This window comes from Tympanuchus pallidicinctus, unplaced genomic scaffold, assembly GCF_026119805.1.
Source record: "Tympanuchus pallidicinctus isolate F22 unplaced genomic scaffold, pur_lepc_1.0 scaffold31, whole genome shotgun sequence".
In the NCBI taxonomy this organism is placed as follows: domain Eukaryota; kingdom Metazoa; phylum Chordata; class Aves; order Galliformes; family Phasianidae; genus Tympanuchus; species Tympanuchus pallidicinctus.
In genome coordinates, this window is record NW_026294749.1 from 8,151,582 (window position 1) to 8,171,363 (window position 19,782).

Genomic DNA, 19,782 nt, shown 5'->3' on the forward strand with positions numbered 1-19,782 from the left:
AGGTCTTGCTCCAGCTAGGAGAGATTTAAATCTAATTAGAAATATAATTAGAAATCATCTCTTGCAGGAGTTATTTTTCATTTCTAAGAAAATGTAACTTCCATTTGTAAACACAAAACAGAGAACAAAAAAAAAGAGAAACTGTATGAATCTACCATAAGGAGACTCCAAGTCAAAAACCACACATGAAAAAGAAACTAAACCAAACCAGATTAACAGATGTAAGCTCATTGTGCATTGTACATTCAGAAGAAAAGATCAGAGGAGGCAGAGAGGGAGTGGTAAACAAATTAAATTCTGAAGAATCCCTGAGAGTGTAAATAATGCCAGAAAAAAATCTCTCTTCCTTTTCACCATAGCAGTGGCAATGGCACCTGATGTTTCCATCATGGGATGCATCCCATCTATCACTTTGCTTTCACTGCTGTCATTTATTTGTCAGAGCCACAGCGTGTCTGAGAGCAGGCTGGAAGTGCTACGATGTTCCCTGTTTATCCCCTTTGGAACGAGCCTCTCGGTGAGATAAGGCAGCTTTTGCAAGGGACTCCCCAGAGAGCTTTCTTCTCCCAGGAAATTCTCTGCAATGGGTTCTACTCTGCAGTGGGAGGATCTGAGCCCATTTCAACTGTTTTCTTCTCCAGGAGAGCAGCGCTTAAGTGCTGATTTGAAGAGGAATGCACAAAGGTTTTAAGCACTCAGACCCCCAGCTGAATCTCATTCCCTTCCCCTTATTTTGTGAGAGTGCTTCTGAAAGGCCCTTAGCTGACGCAGACACCAAAATCCTGTCATTAGTGAGGTATGGCTGGTTAGAGAACAGGTTTTTGTGCTAAGTCTTGCCTCAGTCTGGGGGAACACTTCAAAGCCCTATAGGAAGTAACTGCTAATACATATCGGCAAACTGCAGTCAGACGTGCTGTCACTACAGAAAGGCTAATGCATAATTGCAGAGTGCTGTGCAAAGAAGCCTATAGGGAAGCCTTGTCAAAAGAAGATGCACGGTCATGAGCAGGATTGATTGGTGTGGGTCCAAGGAGTGCCAGTAATATCTGGACCTGCACCATCATGTACTTGTGTGTGATTGGAGCTGTAGAGCAAGTTGTGCATGATGTGTATAATGTGATGTGATGAATTTAAAAGGTCAGGATCACACCCCACTAGCATCAGAAATGAAACTCTGTAAGGGTGAATTTTGTGTTGAGGAAGCTATGGAGTCCCTCTTTGTAGCTGAATCCAAGGATAATATGAGGGTTGCTCTGAAGGTAATGCCTCTTGTTTTATGATGTTCTCCCACAGTGTCAGAGATGGATGTTGGTGGGATGTTAGTAGAGGTTGAACCTTCCCACCAGTATTCCATTACATGTTGTTGCTGTTGTTGTGCAACAGATGGCTGCAGTGGAGCAGTCTCAGAGAATGGTGTCTGAGATGGAAGTGAGTGTGGAGCAAAGGTGTGGAAAAATGGCACTCATTGACATCCATTAATGCTAGCTGAACGTTTATGGAAACCAAACGGCTGATGTGAAAACAGTGAGGGATTGAGTGGTGTGTTGCAGCAGTGACAGCAGCAGTGTGAAAGGCATGTCATGCAGATTTTTACGAACATGGCATGCAGGCTCTTGTCAATCAGTGGCAAAATGCATAAGTGATGGTGGTGACTGTGTTGAAAAATAGTATTTTGTAGCTAAGAATTTGATCCATCAAATAGGGTTATGGTTATTGTGCATGTTGTATCTGTTATTTCCCTGGAAGTAAATAGGAGGCATTACTTTCAGAACAACCTACATAGATTTCAAAGGAACTTTGTACCTTCTGGTTGCCTCTGCTGTGCTTCCTAGTTCAGACCAGTGGATGCAGCTAAAGCCAGCAGCTTTGAAGAAGAGGAGATCAACATTTCTGTTTCAGGCTGTGTTTATATAAATAGGCAGCTGCTTGAATTTGCTGAAGTGTGAGGAATGTGAGCAGAGAACAGCAGAAGTGAGTGGAAATCTCTGAGAAATACCACTGAATACATTGGACCACAGTTCAGCATTTTTTATGGGCATCATTTGCATTTATACTGTCAACACAGTGTGGATGAATGGAAGTACAATAAATGATACGCACCATTTGGATTTTTCAGTGTGTGCTTGAGACTTGATTCTGTTTCTCCAGCAGAAAAAAAATGACTTTTTTTCCGTTGTTTCGGGGATTAGGTAAATCCCATGAGTGATGACAACAGACAGAACTGGGGCTTGCAAAGATACGGAAGGGAAAATATACTTGACACTTGTGAGAAGTGAACTCTGAGCTGGCAGCGCAGTTAGACACGCAAGCCTCATTTCAGAATGCTGAGATATTGTCTTCTCATTCTCTTGCCTTGAATCATGAAACCTCACATTCTTCTAATGCTTCTTGCAGAGGCAGAAGTGAAATGATTCATATAAAGAGCCAGAATGCCTCAAACCACATCCTTTTTCTTTATCTAGATTGGACTAGAACCTCTACCAAACGTTGGATCATTCGGAATTTGTAGCATCTGTAGGCAGTTGTTCTTCTTTTACTGCCATATGTACGTGCATCTGGTGACCTGCTTTAGAGCTCATATACCTGTTTCTGATGTTAGAAGTCACCCCTGGAGCACTGGATGCTCCTGAGTGTGACGGAGAGAACCAGAATGGAGCCATACTGTGGTGTGGTGCCTTGGTGGAAGAAAGGGAAGATGCTGTTGGAAGAAGACTTGAGCAACCGATTGGGTGGGAGGGAGAAAGCTAACGTGAGTAGAGTGGGCAGAGGAGGAAAGAATTGCACTGTCTCATGAATGAAGTAGTAATGTCAGGGAGGTGAAGTGGAAAGAACACAAGGAAACTCAAAGCTTTGGATCTTGTTTAGAGAATTAGAAATAGGGACAATAGTAATGAAAGAGACAGGGTTAGGTTCTTGGATGACTTAAAGGCCCTTAGCTCAAGACTGAACTTCCAGAGAAGGAGAATGACTTGAATGTAGACTGCGTTGAGGTTGTCTGGTACAGTCAAAGAAGCACTGTTCAGCAATATTTCACTGTTCATTCATGGGAGAGAATGCTCTTTTAACTCATGTACCAAGTGTTGGTGGCTGGTTCCCCAGATGCTAGTAGGTACTTATGTGCTTTTCAGTACATACACCTACAGAGAAATTCAGGAAAGGATACAAGAGCTGGGTCCAGAATAATGGGTGTTGGTCTGGGGTCTTCAGCTTACGTTCTACAGTGCATCTAAACTGCAGGCTTGTAGCTTGGCCATATGTTAATCACCCTTTCCAGATTCTTTGTTGGAGTGTCTGATTTGCTGTTTGTACCATGCATCATGTGTTCCGTTGTGCTGGTTTTTTTGACCAAAAAGAAATAACTTCAGGGCTTGCACCAGGGACTACCAGTTTTCATTATTGCCCATCTGCAAGCAGTACTGCAATGTAGCTGCAGTGCTCTGTATCTCCATGTCACTGTTATGAACTTGCTCCAGTAACCTCCCATCCTGTATTTTTTTGCACAGGGCAGAGTGAGATAAAGGGGAGAGATGCTGACTGCTTTCACACTGTTGCTCAGCTTCTGCTGTGGGAAATGTAACACCTCTCCCCTTTCCTTATTGCCCAACCTGGCTCACTCCGTGAAGCTCTTCACAGTAAGTCAGCTCTGACTCTTGAGGCCTGCTTTTTGGAATAGTCATAAAGCAGCTTTCTTGTAGCTTGCTGGAAAAAACAAATGCAGTGAATGTCATTCTGATGACAGCTAGAGGGAAGAAATAATGTTCCTTGCAAACTTACATGTAAGGACTAAGGAGAGCAAGTGCAAGAGCTGAGCAAGGGAGGGGATTCCTATCTGATGCTTGAATGCTAGAGGTTGTAGAGTCTTATGTTTACAGATACAAGAGTCAAATAGATTTCCATTAGCAATTGCTCCTATCACCAATTCTGTGAAGCTCCTCTTCTTTCTTTTTTCTTTTCTTTTTTTTTTCTTTGTGTGTTTCTTTTCTGCTTTGTTCCCTTCTGCTCGGATTAAGCTGTGCAATATATGTGCAAATGAAAGGAAAGGAACATTACAGCAAAATTATTTGAGTCAATCCTACCACAATTCCTATTTTTTTTCCCCCTAAATAAACAAATTAATTAATTAGTCCATTGCTCTGGGGAATAACTGCTTGCTGGCTGCACTCACAGGACTGCTCTCACTTCCACGCTCTCCGCAGCCTGCATCTACCCCCACTGCAGCTTCCAAGGCCCCAGTGCTTTTTGGGAGGCTGTGGCAAAGGTACGTGTTCACCCAGGCTCCGTGCAAAGCCCATGCCCCCGCACAAAGGCTGACGAATGCCTAGCTCACCCTTTTTCTTCTCACCCCAGTGGCTGCTGTGAGCATGCTCTCTGCATGCATGGCACTGGCTATTTGCCAGGTTTAGTGTAATTTTTTTTTTTTTTTTTTTTTTGAATGGATGAGTGAATGAATGAATGAACACCTGATTAAGTTAATGAAGCTGAGCCAATGGTGGGAGGGAGTGACTTGGCTGCTGACTGCTCTAAGAGATCTGGCAGCGCATTAGACTTGTATAATGCTTTACAGCTCCACGCTGCGCTCCATATGAGCCACAGGAGAGGGCTGCAGTAATTACTGGGCTTTTTGATTGAAACCAGCTGCAGGTAGCTCATCATCCTTTTGTCCATTTTGCTGGTGTCAGGGGTAACTTGTCGCTGCACCTCGGATTCCGAGTGGCAGATGGGTCAGATGCTTTCACTGAGCGGTTGCAGCACTGAGTCTTTGTTGCTCAGCAGCTTTTACCCGAGGCCCATTCAGATGGCCAAGCTGTGATTCACAGACCTGCGTGTCCAATGGAGGAATTTTTTAGTTCCTAAGTTCAAGACTCCGACATAAATAACCTTTATGGGAGTTCTGTGATTTATTTTTCTTCCCTCCGTTGGCTGGGAGAAAGGGAGAAAAAGGTTTTCTTGTATCTGCTTTTTGTAAGAAAAGGCGTTTTTAAATCCTCCCAGTTCTTTTTGACTGCAGTTTAAAGCAAGTTCTCTCTGGCAGTCCTGGATGCTACATACCTTTGTTTCTCACGTACTTAAATTGAGAGCACTGGCACTGCTGTTAGCACACCGCCTTCGTTTGACAGTGTTCCCTGCTTGAGAGCCTTGCTGATTTGCATTTGTAGTTGGAATGTTTTTTTTTAATTGCGACTGGAGCCTGTGACTGCGTATCCTGCTATGTTGATGTAAACCCTCATTACTTCATTTTCTTTTAGTGGTTTTCTGCATTGTCTTGTCAGATAGAGCAATGGGGGCCATCTCGGCCTCGCTGCGCTGGCCTCAGCCAAGTGCTACTGGTGATGAATTGACTCCCTTTACCCATTAGATCTGCTGCCTCTGCATCTGTGGTGCAGGAGGGAAGCTCCTTCAGGATGGGGAATAGCAAACTCGTCCTCTGGTGCTGCGGTGCTGCTCATGTAGAAGGAAGGAAGCTGCAGACCAGTGGGTTTGGCTGCTTTTTCTTTTGTGTGGAAGCCAGCACGCCTTCCTGTGTGCAGTGAGGCATAGAATGTTCACATCTCCGGTGAGGGTCGGTGCAGGACTGGGGTGGGTGATGCTGTAGCGCATGCCTACACAAAACCAACTCTGAATTAAAAAGAAAAATGAAGGGATTAGAGAAAGAAAGAACAAACGAATGGGAAGAGGGGAATGTTGAGATCCCTTGCATCTTCTGTGGCACAGGGCAGGCACAGCTGTGCCTTGAGGCCAGGAGTGAGCTGCTGGCAATTTGGTTTTGACAGATGTAATGGTTGGTGAGGCTGATTTGGCAAGGCATTAAGTATTGGCTTGGGCGATGAGCAAGAGCTCAGATAGAATTGCTGACAGTTACAGCTTTGCTGAATGGAGCCTGAAAGAAGAGAAATCCATTTCAAGGGAAATTTAGCATGAATTCATCTCTAACACCTTACAAATGGACTAATTGCAGCTAATAGGCTAGCATGTGGAATCGAGCAGCAGAGCAGTGTGCAGGAAGGACTCCCAGTGCAGGACACAAGCATACAGCTGGCCTTCCCAGCTGCCCCCACAGCCCTGCTCTTGCACCATCCCCCTATCAGCCTGGCGTGGCAGTGTGTTCCTCCCCGGCAGCAGCCCGTGTGCTTATCTGTACAGCGGCAGCTCAGCCGGCTGCTGCCTGCTGGAGCTTCTGGCTGCAGCTTCAAAGGGGTGGAACGCCCCCAAGAGCCATCATTTTTTTGTGAGGATCACACTCATCTCTCCTGGAAACAAAGCCAGACCTTCTCTAAAGTCGTTCAGGCACGGGTAGGAAAGAGAGCTTGTAAGGGAGCGCTTTGAGACACACAGAACGAGACCTTTGTGACATATCTGCAGTGCAAATGTGTTCACGCAGGCATGACAGTTTCTGTCACAAGTTAAAATGAGTGGCGAGTGGGTGTTGCTACGCTTACAGTCACTCGTGAAATTTTCAATGGAAAATTGTGTAGGCAGCTCCCATTGTATCTGGGACATTTTAGATAAAGGAAAAACATCAACAAAGTAATTTCTGTATTGTGCTTGTTTATAAATGGAGCTCTATTCACTCATTTAAGCTGCAGAAATGCCTGTGGGAGATTGGTGTAAGAGTCAAGTATTTTCTTGTGTAATATCAGCCGAGCCGGTCCTTCAGATCTGACATCCTGCAGCTGGTAGCAGTCAGTGCTGGGCAGGAAAATAAAGGTTACATCTTGCATCTGTCCAGGAGGGCTTTTACAGATCTCTAATGGTCTGCTTAAACGTGGCACTCTGGTGAAAGGTTGCGCTGCTGAAGCACGTGCCCATGTCATGTCAGACCATTTTTTGTGTTCTGCCCAAATTGAAACCCAGGACATAAGCAGCCCAACTACAAACTCAAGTCTTCCCCTTATAGCTACAGACGTGCTTTTCCTTGGCTAACCGATGTGCCCTTCTGCTATACAGCTCCAAGAGGGCCGGCTGTGAAGTTGTACACACTTACACGCTTGGCTCTGCCCTCCTGCACAGGTTACATCTTTCTCTTCCTCCCTCCCCAGCAGCAGAGAGCTCTGGAGCCTGGTGCTTCACCCGCAAAGAAACTGCTCTGTAATCAGCATTGTCAGCTCTTGCAGATTTGTCACTGGCCCCGAGATACCTCACACTGCCTTGCAAAACTCCAGTTCCTGATGTCAGATAACAAAATGGGAAATTCCACTTTTATCTAAAATAATACGTTTCTGGTCTTGTGGGTTGCAGTGAGAAGCTAGAGGCCTCGAGACTGAAGGGCCTCTCCCAACAGAAGGGCAAGCTAAAATTGTCATGAAAAGGGCAAAAATCCCTCTACCTTTATCACGTTAAGAAATCTTCTCTTTCTGAGCCAGTACCTCTTTCTGTACCACAAGTTTCAGGAGCATGAAGGGGCTCTGACTCATGGTTTATAAGTGCCAGGGTTGGACTCCACAAGGCAGGGGATTTCTGTGCTCTCCAATGGCAGCCCTGCTGCGGGCAGGGTCATGGCATGAGGAGCAAACACAGCCTCGCTTCCAGTACCAGCCTGCCCATTTGCTCATGCTTAGCACCAGGGTGCTGGCATCTGCAGCACATGCTGGAGGATGAGGGCTTGTCTCTGATAGGGACTCCTTTGGAAGAAACATGGAGTAAGGGATGCTGCAGTTGGTGGCTAGGGCAGCTCAGGCCACCTGCTGCATCGTGCTGCATGTATGTGGAAGCTGTCACGGGGCTGGGTGGAGGAGCTGGGTGATTGGGTCATTGAGGTCACTGTCAGTCACTCTTTGTATTGTCCAGAGGTTCTCTGATCCCACTGAGGAGAAGAAGAATGCACAAAATAGCTGCTCGCTCTGCAGAAACCTGTAGCAATTTGCTGGGGTGGATTCCCAGAAGCATAATAAGAGGTAGCACTGCAGAGGACAGTCTGTCTTGTAGATGCGGTGTTGATAAGGAATCCTTTGGTTTGGGAAGGGGAATTTCAAATTTTGTTAGAGGTTTTCATGTTCCTTATTAATGGCTCTCTCCAGTTGGCCCTTCTGGGAAATCTGCCAGAGAGCCATGAAATCGGTGGGGTCAGATAAGGAACTTCTGTAGCTGTTGTTGACTGAGATGCGTATGGCAGGGCTAATGCAATCCTGAGAGGCTGCAGCCAGAAATGTGCAGCTGCAGAGCGCTCTGCATCCCTTGCCTTGTAGCCTCTGTCAGTCCTGGAGGTGCCCAGCTCCTCAGTGTGCAGAGGAGGGGATGAAGGACTGAGTGCCTTTCCTTTCCTCTGACACTTGGTGATGCTGACGTTGCCCACTCGTCATGTGGGGCGAGCGGGAGGCATGGGGCAGGAGTGTGAGCCTGCACTGTCATCCCCTGCAGAAACACAGCAGGCACAGAGCCATGTGCCGGGGCTCATTCAGGGAATGGTGTTCGGGTGTACGCTGTGAGCATTTCATTGCTGGAGCCTTGCCAGGCAGGGTGGTGCTGCCTGACAGAGAGGAGACCCAGTGCTGTGTTGGATAAAGGTGATAAAGGTGGCCAGCCCTTCAGGCTCTAATCCAGTATCCTCTCTTGGCTTTTAGATTCGTTAGAAGAAATAAATCGAAAAATAGCCTTCTGGGAGGCGTAGCGAGGTTTGAAGTGCGTTGCGGAGGCACGCTGGAGCTGTGCACGAGAAATGCACATCCTGAGCTCCAGCGAGCAATGCCTCCGGGACCAGAGTACACCCAGATGGTGACTCCTCCGAGTGATTATTTTTCTGCCTTAAGCCTTTCCAGGAATTTGTGTGGGCAGGCTGCCAGCGGACAAGGACTATGCAGAGACTTTAGCAATGCTCCCTGTGTACGAGCTGCCAGAGATACCGAAGTCCAGCTGCTGTCTCTGATCTCTTTGTCCTCTTTACCTTCCAAGCCATAATTGCACACGCATGCACGCACACTCTTGTGCAGCACATACACAAAGCGGGAGCAAAAAATCTCCTGGTGCTAGCTGCTGTTCTGCATATCTTGCAAGTCACGATCGACAGCTCTGAAATTAGAGAGAAGGGAAATCTCCAGAGTCAGAAAAACAACTCGGATCCCCCAAAAAAGCACACAAATAATAAACTGCGTGTCATACCTCAGAGGGCAGTGTTCATTTTTCTGGGGCAGCCAGCTAGGAAGCATTTAACCATGCCCTGTACCTCTTGCCTTGGAGGCGCTTTAATCTTGCTTGCAGAGCACAGTCAGGCCTGTGTTATCTTTGCTGCTGCTGCTGCTGGAACTGGAATTATGCTGAAAACTTACCACTTCACTTTTAAGTCTTGGAGCAGAGATAGACTGCTTTCTGCTGCACATTTGCATTTCTGCACATCCCATCCTGTGTCTGTTGGAGTTCAAAGTGGAACCATGAGGTAGTGGGGCTTGGAAAAGTGGGGCAGCCTTCACAGCTGCCTCCTCCTCTGCCTCCATTAGGCTTGCTCATTCCTCCTGTGCTCTGTGGGAGATGTGGGGTAGCCCTTTTGTCACCCGTGATGATGAAAAGAGCCGTATGAAAGACTCGCAAAAGAAAAAAATGGAAGAATTAGCTCATGGTATTCTTGAAGAACGTCAGCATTGGCTTTGGGGACTACCCAGAACTCGTCGGTTCCATCCTATTCATCAGAAAAAAACCTTTGCTTCGGCTCCCACAAAGCAAAGCTTCCCCGGGTGTCACGCAGCTCTGTACTAGCAGTTTCGATGTGGAAAAATCGGAATCCGTGTGCCTCCACCTGTTGCAATGACTGGTGTGGGGCTGGCCGGCTCATCCACCACTGCCAAAGGAGCTGGCCGTGCTCAGCCCCACGCTCAGGCTCCCTTTCAGCTGCCCAGCCCTGAACTGCTGACTGATCCACCAGCCTGATCGCCCCGGGCGGGAGGCTACAGTGAGCTAAACTTAACTAAGGATGACTGCGCAAATGTGAGCTCGGCGATTTTATTTTTAGTCGGACGTAAAAATAAAAATCCGTAAGTCATGTGTAAGATAATAATTTCAGCTGTTGCCAAGACGCAGCGAGCAATTGCGAGGAGGAGGGGAAGGCCTGTGCTGGTGGCAGGGCCTGCTCCCGGCTGCCCATGCCCGAGGGGTCAAAGCAGACCAGAGCTCTGGGTATCACTGGCTCTTTCTCTCAGGAGGCTGCCCCAAGTTCAGGTGAACTTCCTTCTGTCCTCCCTCTGTCCGAATGCTGAGAATCTGCCCCAGAATGTAGGTCCTTTCGGCAGCCTGGTCCCAAACCTACAGCTCATGTTTCTCTGGTTTCTCAACTCGAGGTTCAATCCAGCGCTGATCTGTGGCACCTGTGGAGTGGGTGAAGGCAAAACCACAGGCTGTTTTTGTAGGGTCTCTGTGGCTATTGCTGTTAGCTCTGTTTTTAACATATGGAAAAAATAACTTGAGATAAATTGTATCAAACCGTTGGATGCTTTGGGCTTCTGATGAATTATGGCAGGTTGGAGAACCACAGTTGTAAAGAATGCTCTTAAAGATAGGTTTCACCTTAACCTGGTATGTCTTCAAAGCACTGTGTGCACTTACAGACATCAGGCTTGTTGTTCATTAGGAGTGAGGCAATAGGAATGGAAATCTCCCAAAGGAATATTATTTGCCATGAGATAGTTATCATTTCTGTTGCTCGGCATTAAGTGGCTCATATCCAATTTCCATCTTCTTTCTCCCTTTTTCTTTCACATAATGCACACTTTTCTTGCAAGAATGCCTGTCAAGTATAAGCACTCGTGCTCGCAGCTCCTTCCAGGCAGCCAGAAGCACATCTAGAAAGCCAGGAACAGTGTCTGGGAACTGTCCCTTTCCCTAAAGTGTATTGCTGCTGTCAGGCAGGTAGGGGAGGGCTGTCGGGTTTTCTTTCAAAGTGTGACATGATTCAGTTGTGAAGTTTTCCCTATAATATGGAGTAAGGACCTGACTTTGCCCTTCTTGACTTGGGGTGGGTGAATGTGATGCAGAGCAGATAGGTGGTTTTGCTCCAACCCCTACAATATCCTGAGCTTTTACCACTGTGGGGGCTCTCAGTTGGGGTCAGGAAGACATGGATGCGCTTTCCCAAATGAGGCATCTCTGGGGCCAAGTTTGTAGAGTCATGGAATCACAGAATGGCTTGGGTTGGAACGGACCTTAAAGATCATCTAGTTCCAAACCTTTATCATGGGGAGGGTTGCCACCCATCAGATCAGGCTGCCCAGGGCCTCAAACACCTCAAGGGATGGAGTTTGCTCAGCTTTACCTTCTCCTTCCTGGAGCGTCTTTGGGCTGCCCACAGCCTCCTTGGTCCAGCAGCAGTGCTGCATTTGAGGGCTCTGCAGTAGCCACCTTCCCTCCACTCCGTGCACAGCTTCCAGCTGCTATGCAAATATTGTGCAGGAGGTCACCGGAGGTTCCCAGGCGTTTTAGGACATGGTAGTGTGAATGCAATGCTGTTGTTGCAGGGAAAGGAAAGAATGGAAGGGTGAACCTTGAAGGTGCAGTGGGAAGGAAGTGAGCCTCTGAGTCACAGGGAGATAAATCTGACACCTTATGGTGTCAGAGAGTTTCCGACCTGCCTGAAGTTCTAATTGTTTTCAGAATGTGCTAACAGATGTGCGCAGAATCTTAGCTGCTGTTTTACAGCACAGCTGTCCACTGCTCCTTGGGATGAGAGCAACAATGACCAGCTGAGTTGGCATTCCACCTTTTTTCTCTTTCTTAAGTGCTGGTTTGAGACGTCAGGTTTTTTGTCCCCATTCCCCAGTGCTGACATTGTGATTTCGCCCTTCCTCACCCACCCTTTCGTTGCAGAATCCAGAGGAGCCGTTGGAGAATCGTGCTCACGGGGAGATGATTCCTCATGAAGTCACTGGATCCCTTGCAGAAATCAAATGTGACTTTCCATTTATCAGACTGAAATCAGAGCCAGCCAGACAGTGAAGCAAGCACAGTGGAGGGGGGACGGCGAAAGATGAAATCCAACCAAGAGCGGAGCAATGAATGCCTGCCGCCCAAGAAGCGAGAGATCCCCGCCACCAGCCTGCCTTCGGAGGTGAAGCCGGTCCTGCCGAATGACAACCACCGCACGGACAACCTAGCATGGCTCCCCGGCAGTCAGAGCAGCCTCGGGGGCAGGCACAGGCCCGGGGGAACGTCGGCGGAGGTGGGCTTGCAGCAGGGCCTGCACAAGCCGCCGCCGGCGGGGCTGGACTATTCCCCACCGAGCGCGCCCAGGTCGGTGCCGGCCCCCACTACGCTCCCCACCGTGTACTCGTCCGCACTCTCCCAGTCCGGGACCCCCGTCTCCCCTGTGCAGTACACGCACCTGCAGCACACGTTCCAGTTTGTCGGGCCCCAGTACAGCGGACCATATGCAGGGTTCATCCCCTCGCAGCTGATCTCTCCGACCGCCAATTCAGCAACCGGCGCCGTTGCGGCGGCCACAGCTGTCGCGACCACTCCATCCCAGCGCTCCCAGCTGGAGGCTTATTCCACGTTGCTGGCCAGCATGAGCGGCTTAAGCCAGCAGGGGCACAAAGTCGAGCCGCACCTGGTTAGAACGCCTGGACTGATCGCTGCAGGGTCTCCTCCACCTGCCCAGCAGAACCAGTACGTCCACATCTCCAGCTCTCCCCAGAGCGCGGTCAGAAACGTCTCTCCTCCAACCATCCCGGTCCCCCTGCATCCCCACCAGACGGTGATCCCCCACACACTCACCCTTGGCCCCTCCTCCCAGGTTGTGGTGCAGTACAGTGATGCCTCGCACTTTGTCACAAGGGATGCCCCCAAGAAGCCCGAGAGCGGCCGGCTGCAGGCCATGCAGGCCAAGGAGGTGCTGAACGGCGAGATAGAGAAGAGCCGGAGGTACGGCATTTCGCCCTCTGCCGACATGGGTCTGGTCAAAGCAGGCAATAAACCAGCTCCTCACCATTACGAGACCAGGCACGTGGTGGTGCACTCGGGCCCTGCCGACTACGGTGCCCGGGAGTCCTCAGGGGTCCGAGCCTCCGTCATGGTGGTCCCCAACAGCAGCACGCCAACCGCGGACTTGGAGGTGCAGCAGGCCACCAATCGAGAGAACTCTCCCTCAGCCCTCAACGACAAGGGAAGCTTGCACTTAGGAAAGCCAACCCACCGCTCTTATGCTTTGTCCCCGCAGCAGGCCCTGGGCCACGAGGGGGTGAAGGCCGTGGCCACGCTGTCCCCCCACACCGTCATCCAGACGACCCACAGCGCCTCCGAGCAGCTCCCGGTGGGGCTGCCGGCCACAGCCTTCTACGCCGGGACCCAGCCGCCGGTGATCGGCTACCTGAGCAGCCAGCAGCAAGCGCTGGGGTACCCTGGGGGGCTGCCCCAGCACCTGGTGATCCCTGGCACGCAGCCTCTGCTCATACCGGTCGGCAGCGCCGACGTCGAGCCGTCGGGCGTCGCGCCGGCCATTGTCACCTCGTCTCCCCAGTTCGCAGCAGTGCCTCACACGTTTGTCACCACCGCTGTCCCCAAGAGCGAGGCTTTCAGCGCCGAGCCCCACACCACCCAGCCCGCCTACCAGGCCACCATGGTGCAGGCGCAGATCCACCTCCCCGTGGTGCAGTCCATCGCGTCCCCCGCTGCGGCCCCCCCCACGCTGCCCCCCTACTTCATGAAGGGGTCAATCATCCAGCTGGCCAACGGGGAGCTGAAGAAAGTAGAGGACTTAAAAACAGAAGATTTCATACAGAGCGCGGAAATTAGCAATGACCTGAAAATAGACTCCAGCACTGTGGAGAGGATCGAAGAGAGCCATAACCCAGGCATTGCTGTGATACAGTTTGCGGTTGGAGAGCATCGAGCACAGGTAACAGCGACACGGGGCGGGGAGTTGGGAGAGTAACAGGGGCACCTCAGTGAGCCCCAGCTGCTTCAGATCTGCCCAGGGTAGTTTTTCAACCTTCACATCCCTCTGTAAGGCTGGCTCTGGCCCCAAAACCACCTGTCTCACAGTGCTAGTGAAGCCATCAGGGTCACACTGATGACAGGCGTAGTTTCTTGGATATAAAATGGGATATCTATGACTTCCTGAGGGACCAGCCTGCCCTCTTGTCTTACACCCAGGTTAAAATGTTATGGGATGACTCTCAGTGCCTTTATTAGTCCAAGGGAAGCATTTACACGCTCGCTGGGTATGATCAGCACAGGAAATCCCAGCAGTGTCATAGTACTCAAGGCAGTACCACCTGAGGCCCCAGCCTGTCTGCACCCAGCACTGCTCAAACACACAGTGAGGAAAAAAACCTGTCCTGACATCATGAAAAACCAGTCTGAGATTAGGGGCAAACCAAGACACTGGGCAGAAAGAGATTTGCCAAAGTACAGTCATGCAGTGTGTCACTGTCAGAGCCAAGGCACATGGGTGGATCTGCTGCCACCCATGGGCCTACCCCAAGGTCTTCATTGCCTGGTCAGGATTTGGTATAAATTCTGCTGTATTTTATAGCTCAAGAACCCGTAGGAGAAATTGCATGATCTTTGTGGGTTTTTACTAAAATACAAAATAAGTTCAGCAGTATGAGGGGCTGTTTTGCATTCTCAGAGGTGATTTCAACCATACACTCCAGAAAGCTCTGGGTAGATTCAGCACAAATCCTAGCCTTGAGCAAGAGGTAGGGCACAAGGCTGTGAATTTCCATGGCTGAGAGACAGCTTGGAGCTGTCTGGGAACACATCCACTCACACACGTAAGTTACTGAAACACTACAGAGTTGTACCAAGGCTTCAGCTGCGGATGGTTTAAACACTGCACAGCTCACATAAACTGTGTGTTCAAGGGAAGTTTGGAAAGAAAAACCATTGAGGTGGCCGGGCAGGCTGTGCTTCTGAACTTTGTATCTCACTGGTTTCCAGGACAGGAAAAATCCTGTAACTTTCCAAAGTAACTCTTACAATAAGATGGTAACTGATCACAAAGCAGTATCTTACTACTGTTCGTTTTCTGAGCAATTGAGGTGCTGTTCTATTGAGGCTGGGGCAGATTAGATGAAAGGGGTATTATGATCCCTAGAGATGCTCGTTTAAAGTAACTTTGTTTCAAGTGCTTTGGGTTTGGTTTGGAACACAAGTGCTACAAAGGGCAGCACCCTGATGCTGCATCCTCAGAGGTGGATGCCCAGAGGGAGAGGGGAACTGGAAGGGGATGCAGGAAAGCACCTGTGACTGACAGTCTGGAGTATGAAAAGCAAAGAGATCTGATTCTGAGAATTAAAGCACACACACAGAATTCTTGTTCTCATAGAATCACAGAACAGCCTGAGTTGGAAGGGACTCACAACTGTCGTCGAGTCCAACTCCAAGTCAGTGTTCTATCCTTCCCAAACTACACAGATGACGGGGGAACCGATGCATGTGACACAGCCATGCATCATGTCAGTTGTGCAGATTCCCCATGTATTTTGTCTCTAGATGTGTGTGCATCACCCACTGGCCTGATAGAAAGATCAGCTTAGGGCCTTGGATGCCTTCGGGATAAGGACTGATTGTTTTTCATCTCTGAGCCGTATCGTGGCTCTCTCAGTGAGAGCTGCATACCACAGGCCCCATCAGTAGGAGCCTGTCCTTGGATCAGAACCAGTTCCTATGATTTGCCCCGGTGCCTTGAGTGGTGAGATTTCAGAAGCAGCGGTCTGCCCTCCACAGTGGTCACCTCGCTCTCATTTCTCTCCCTGCAGCAGAGCCTGGTCTCTGCGCCAGCAGGTAACGTTGTGTGTGATGGGCTGGTGGATGTGCTGGCACGGTGCAGTCCTTTGCAGAGGGCGGACTGCCATCCTCTGGCAGAATGCATGCTGGGTCCAGGGCTGCACAGACGCGCGCCGGGCTCATCCAGCAAAGTGTCACCTTATCCAGAAGCCTATCAGAAGCAGGCTGACATCATCGCAGCTGAAATACTCCCCAGCTGTGTTTCCCACGGGGGATGCTTCCAGAACTGAAGCGAGGGACAGTCACGCAGAGATATCATTAGCATGAGGGTTTAATTTCGGTTTCCTGCAGATCCCAGGGCTTGGGTCCCTTCCCAGATCAGCTGTGTCCCCGCACACAGGGACAGCCGTGCAGGTTTTCCCATGCCTGGCTGGAGAAAGGGAAGTGTTTCTACATTTGTGACCTTGCCCTCAGCCTAGCGTGGCTGTAGGAAGGCATTTAGCCTTATTAACAGGCATGTGGCACTCATTACACGTTAGAGAATTGCTCGTGTGAGGAGGGCTTAGTCTTCTTCCCATTGAAAAAAGGCTGTTCAGTCTGGCTGCTCAGGGCAGTGGCTCTGTGGTGCTGCTGCGCTCAGATCCGTGTTGATTCCCAAGTGCAGTGAGAATGCAGTGCATGCGTAGTTCAGCTTCCCAACATACTTTATTAAAGTCAGTTTCTCTTGCAGATATACTTCTGTAAAGAGGGACCTTTTAGAATGGTGTTATCAGGGGGACGTGAGTTGTAACGACTGAGTGCCGTACAAAAATAGCCTTGTTACCATTAGCTTCCGTTCATTTAAATACTCCTCCCAGCAATCTCTGGGAAGCCATCAGAATGCTGATGAACTCATCTTTTCAGACTCGATGCAAACATGAGCTAATTTCCACCCTGACTGAGGGACAGCAGTAGGAGGTTATTTTTAGCTGAGCGTATACAACTCTCACGCACACAGGGAGGCAGCATGCAGTTGCTATTGTACCACATCACCGCTGCTCCTTCCTAGCAAAGGGCTAGGGCAGAAGGAGGCCATCCTCCCACTCCCCCTCCACCAGGCGCCTTGCTATTCCCATCCTCTGCCAGGTGTGGAAGAGCAGAAGAGAATGAACCCACCTAAACCCACATGCTTCTTCGGTGAAACAGCTGTCCTTAGCCCTGAGAAATGTGATGTTTCCACTTCACAGCATCCCTGCTGCAGATGAATGAGAAGTGAAGCAAGTACCAAATGGATGAGAACCCAAAGTCCAGCTGTTATTCCCCTTGGATTTGCGTTGCCTAAAAAAGCGCTGTGAATCTGCATCTCTTTGTAATTGCACATCTTACCGTTACAATGACACATACATGCTCGTTACCTGTCCTCTCTTTTGCTGAAAGGAACAAGCAGAAGGCAGCAATGCACGTCCATTTGTGTTAAGGTTACAACACACTGGAGATGTAGAAGTTGTTCTCTGAAATGCTCACTTTCATCCCTGAGCTTCAGCTCCTAATCGTTTCTAAAGTACAACCTCAAAAGAAAAGATGAGCATTTGGGTCTTAGCTTTTCTTTCAAAAACAGAATAATAGATGTAAGAGGTGGAGAAGCCCACCTCTAGTTAGAGGTGTCAGTTTGATGCACCTTTTTTAGACTGACATCCAGTTTCCCTTAAATATCTCTGCACACACAAACCATTCTCTTTCGCCCATCTCTCTCCTTTTCTTGACCTTTGGCACAGACACAGGCACAGAAACAGAAGTGCTGGCCTGTTCACTGCAGCAGGTGGAGGTCTCTCCCACTCCTCCCTTATGTGATCTTTGTGTTGTGTTCCTGGACATGAGAATGTCCAAATCCTTACTTCTACTGGGCACCCTTTGCTTTAGCAGTCTTCTCAATGGTTGCTGCAGTGGGCCTTGCAATGCAAATTTCCGTGTTCTTCTGTGAAGACACTGTATCTGAAGAGCGGGGATGTTATTCCCTGTGCACCAGCTCCTCCTGCGCTCCGTGTGTCAGTGGTGCTCCAGCTCCAGCCTTTGCTTCCTGAGCAGTCTGAATTGCTCTCCATCAGCTGAGCGTGGCCGAGACATCATGCAATAAAGGGGCATAGGAAAGTGAGATATTCATTGAATGCACTGAAAAGTTTTGGGTGCTCTCACTGGTCATTGGGAAAAGTAACTTGACAGCAGAGCCCCGGGTGCTTGAAGAGGGGCCAGTGTTTTGGTTTCTTGCTTTATTGTCTTAGTAGCCAGAAAGGCACAGAAAGGAATTCCAAATTTCTTTGACCCTTACAATAACGATGTCAAGATATCAGGAGAAGAAGCTTTTGGAATTAACTTCTCTCGTGCCAGGAGAGAATGATGGGGGAGGTGTTTCTTCTGAACTTTCACACTTAAAGTTCTTTGACTGCTATCACTAGTAGAGAATGGTGATATTAGAAGTCAGTTGAGCAGAATCCACACATAGCTAGAATCAAATCATAGAATCATAGAATGGCCTGGATTGAAAAGGACCACAATGATCATCTCGTTTCAACCTCCCTGCTATGTGCAGGGCCACCAGCCACCAGACCAGGCTGCCCAGAGCCACATCCAGCTAGCTAGAACAGTGCTTAATAGCGAATGAGGAAACACATTCCAGATCAATAGATGCCCATGAGCACTATGACTGGGTCATGGAGATTCTGGCATTGGTCATCATCTTTATTATTTAGCATTGTTCATGATCACCACCACCAAAGTGGCTGTTTGTTTCTGGGACTCACAGTTCAGGCATGTGTTTTTATGCCATGTAAAACAGAAGCACTGCAAGCTGTGAAAGCATGTTCACATCAAGAGGAACTTGTGTGTTACTGAGTGTAATGCACTCAGTATGCATGTAAGGCATGGATGATACCCATAATACACATTGCTTTTGATGGCGTGGGGAAAGTATAAAAAGGAAAAAAAATATATAGCAAACAGGAAGGAGAAGAGGAAGAGAAAAACTATAGCAAGTAAACGAGAAATCTGCATTCATTAGGAAAGCCTACAGCTCTGTTTGGACAGTGGGTTCCATTTAAATCCAGAAGAGATGTCTTTGGAATAGGATCTCAAACTTGGGGCAGATGTTTCTATATTGGACAGGTGGAGCATCAAGACAATTGATCGATTGGCCCAGTCATGAAGATTGTAGCATATATTTATAGATTTTTTTTAAAGGGTTTTTTGTTTTTTTTTCCATCATGGAATGACCTGTCTCATGAATTGCAGTTGTCTGCTAGGGCAGAGAGTGGGTTTAATCTGTCAAAAGCCACGAGGAATGTTTGATGTTCATGATCTGATGGTTCTGCTGTATGGGACATCCCACATCCAGCCCTCCTGCCAAGGGGGGTGAGGTGCACAGGGAGCTGCCTGGGGTCCTGTTTGCAGGCGGGTGCTTCTGGGGGAGCGGCACCAGTGGGGAGGGGAGCAGAGCTACCAGGTGCTGCTAACCAGGAGCCCTTGGGATGCGTTAGGCTCTGTCCTGTAGGCCATGAGTCAGAGGAGCCCACATCCACCGTCTGAGCCCACGGACAGGCACGGCACAAAGATCAGAGGGTATTTGGGTGCTATATCTTGTTAGCCCTATGATCCACTGTGAGCAGGGTCGTGGAGCGGCAGGCACCTGCTGCTGGTCTGCTCTCCTGGATATCGCAGCTGCCTGTATGGTGGTGAGGTGTGACCCAGAGCCATGCATGTTTTGAAAGTGGGGTGAAGTGGAGACTGATAGGGCTGGACTGAGCAGTGAAATCAAGAAAGATGCTTTTCATAGGTAATAATCACTGCTGCTACAGACACAGCTCTGCGCACACCTGTGGCCTTTCCTTGTAAATCAACATCTTCAGCCATTTCATGTTGGTAAGTACGCAGCTGCGTGGGCAGAGGCCAAAAAGGAGAGGTGACATTCCCGTGGTCATTTAGGGAATCACATGTTGGAACTGGGAATAGAGCCTCTTCCAGCTAAGGGAGCCATCCTCTGGCTGGAACGTATTGGCAAGCATGGGCTAGAGGCTGAGGTACCACGAGGGCACGGCAGGGAGCAGAATTTGTTAGCTGCCAAAACTGTTTTGCCTCCTGGGTTCCTGTGAGCAGCTGGATAGAGGT

The 19,782-nt window shown here is 49.1% G+C and overlaps 1 protein-coding gene across 12 annotated transcripts in view; it reads left to right on the forward strand.

The window, feature by feature from the left end:
- The window catches only part of ATXN1 (ataxin 1), a 270,887-nt gene that overhangs the window by 248,358 nt on the left and 2,747 nt on the right, over window positions 1-19,782 (forward strand). For all 12 annotated transcript variants that reach the window (XR_008210032.1, XM_052697780.1, XM_052697772.1 and 9 more), the window contains one exon: window positions 11,785-13,810. Coding sequence is in view for 11 of the 12 variants with exons in the window: in XM_052697780.1 (XP_052553740.1) it covers window positions 11,945-13,810 (1,866 nt within the window). In the remaining variant the exon portion in view is untranslated. The remainder of the gene's footprint in view (window positions 1-11,784; window positions 13,811-19,782) is intronic.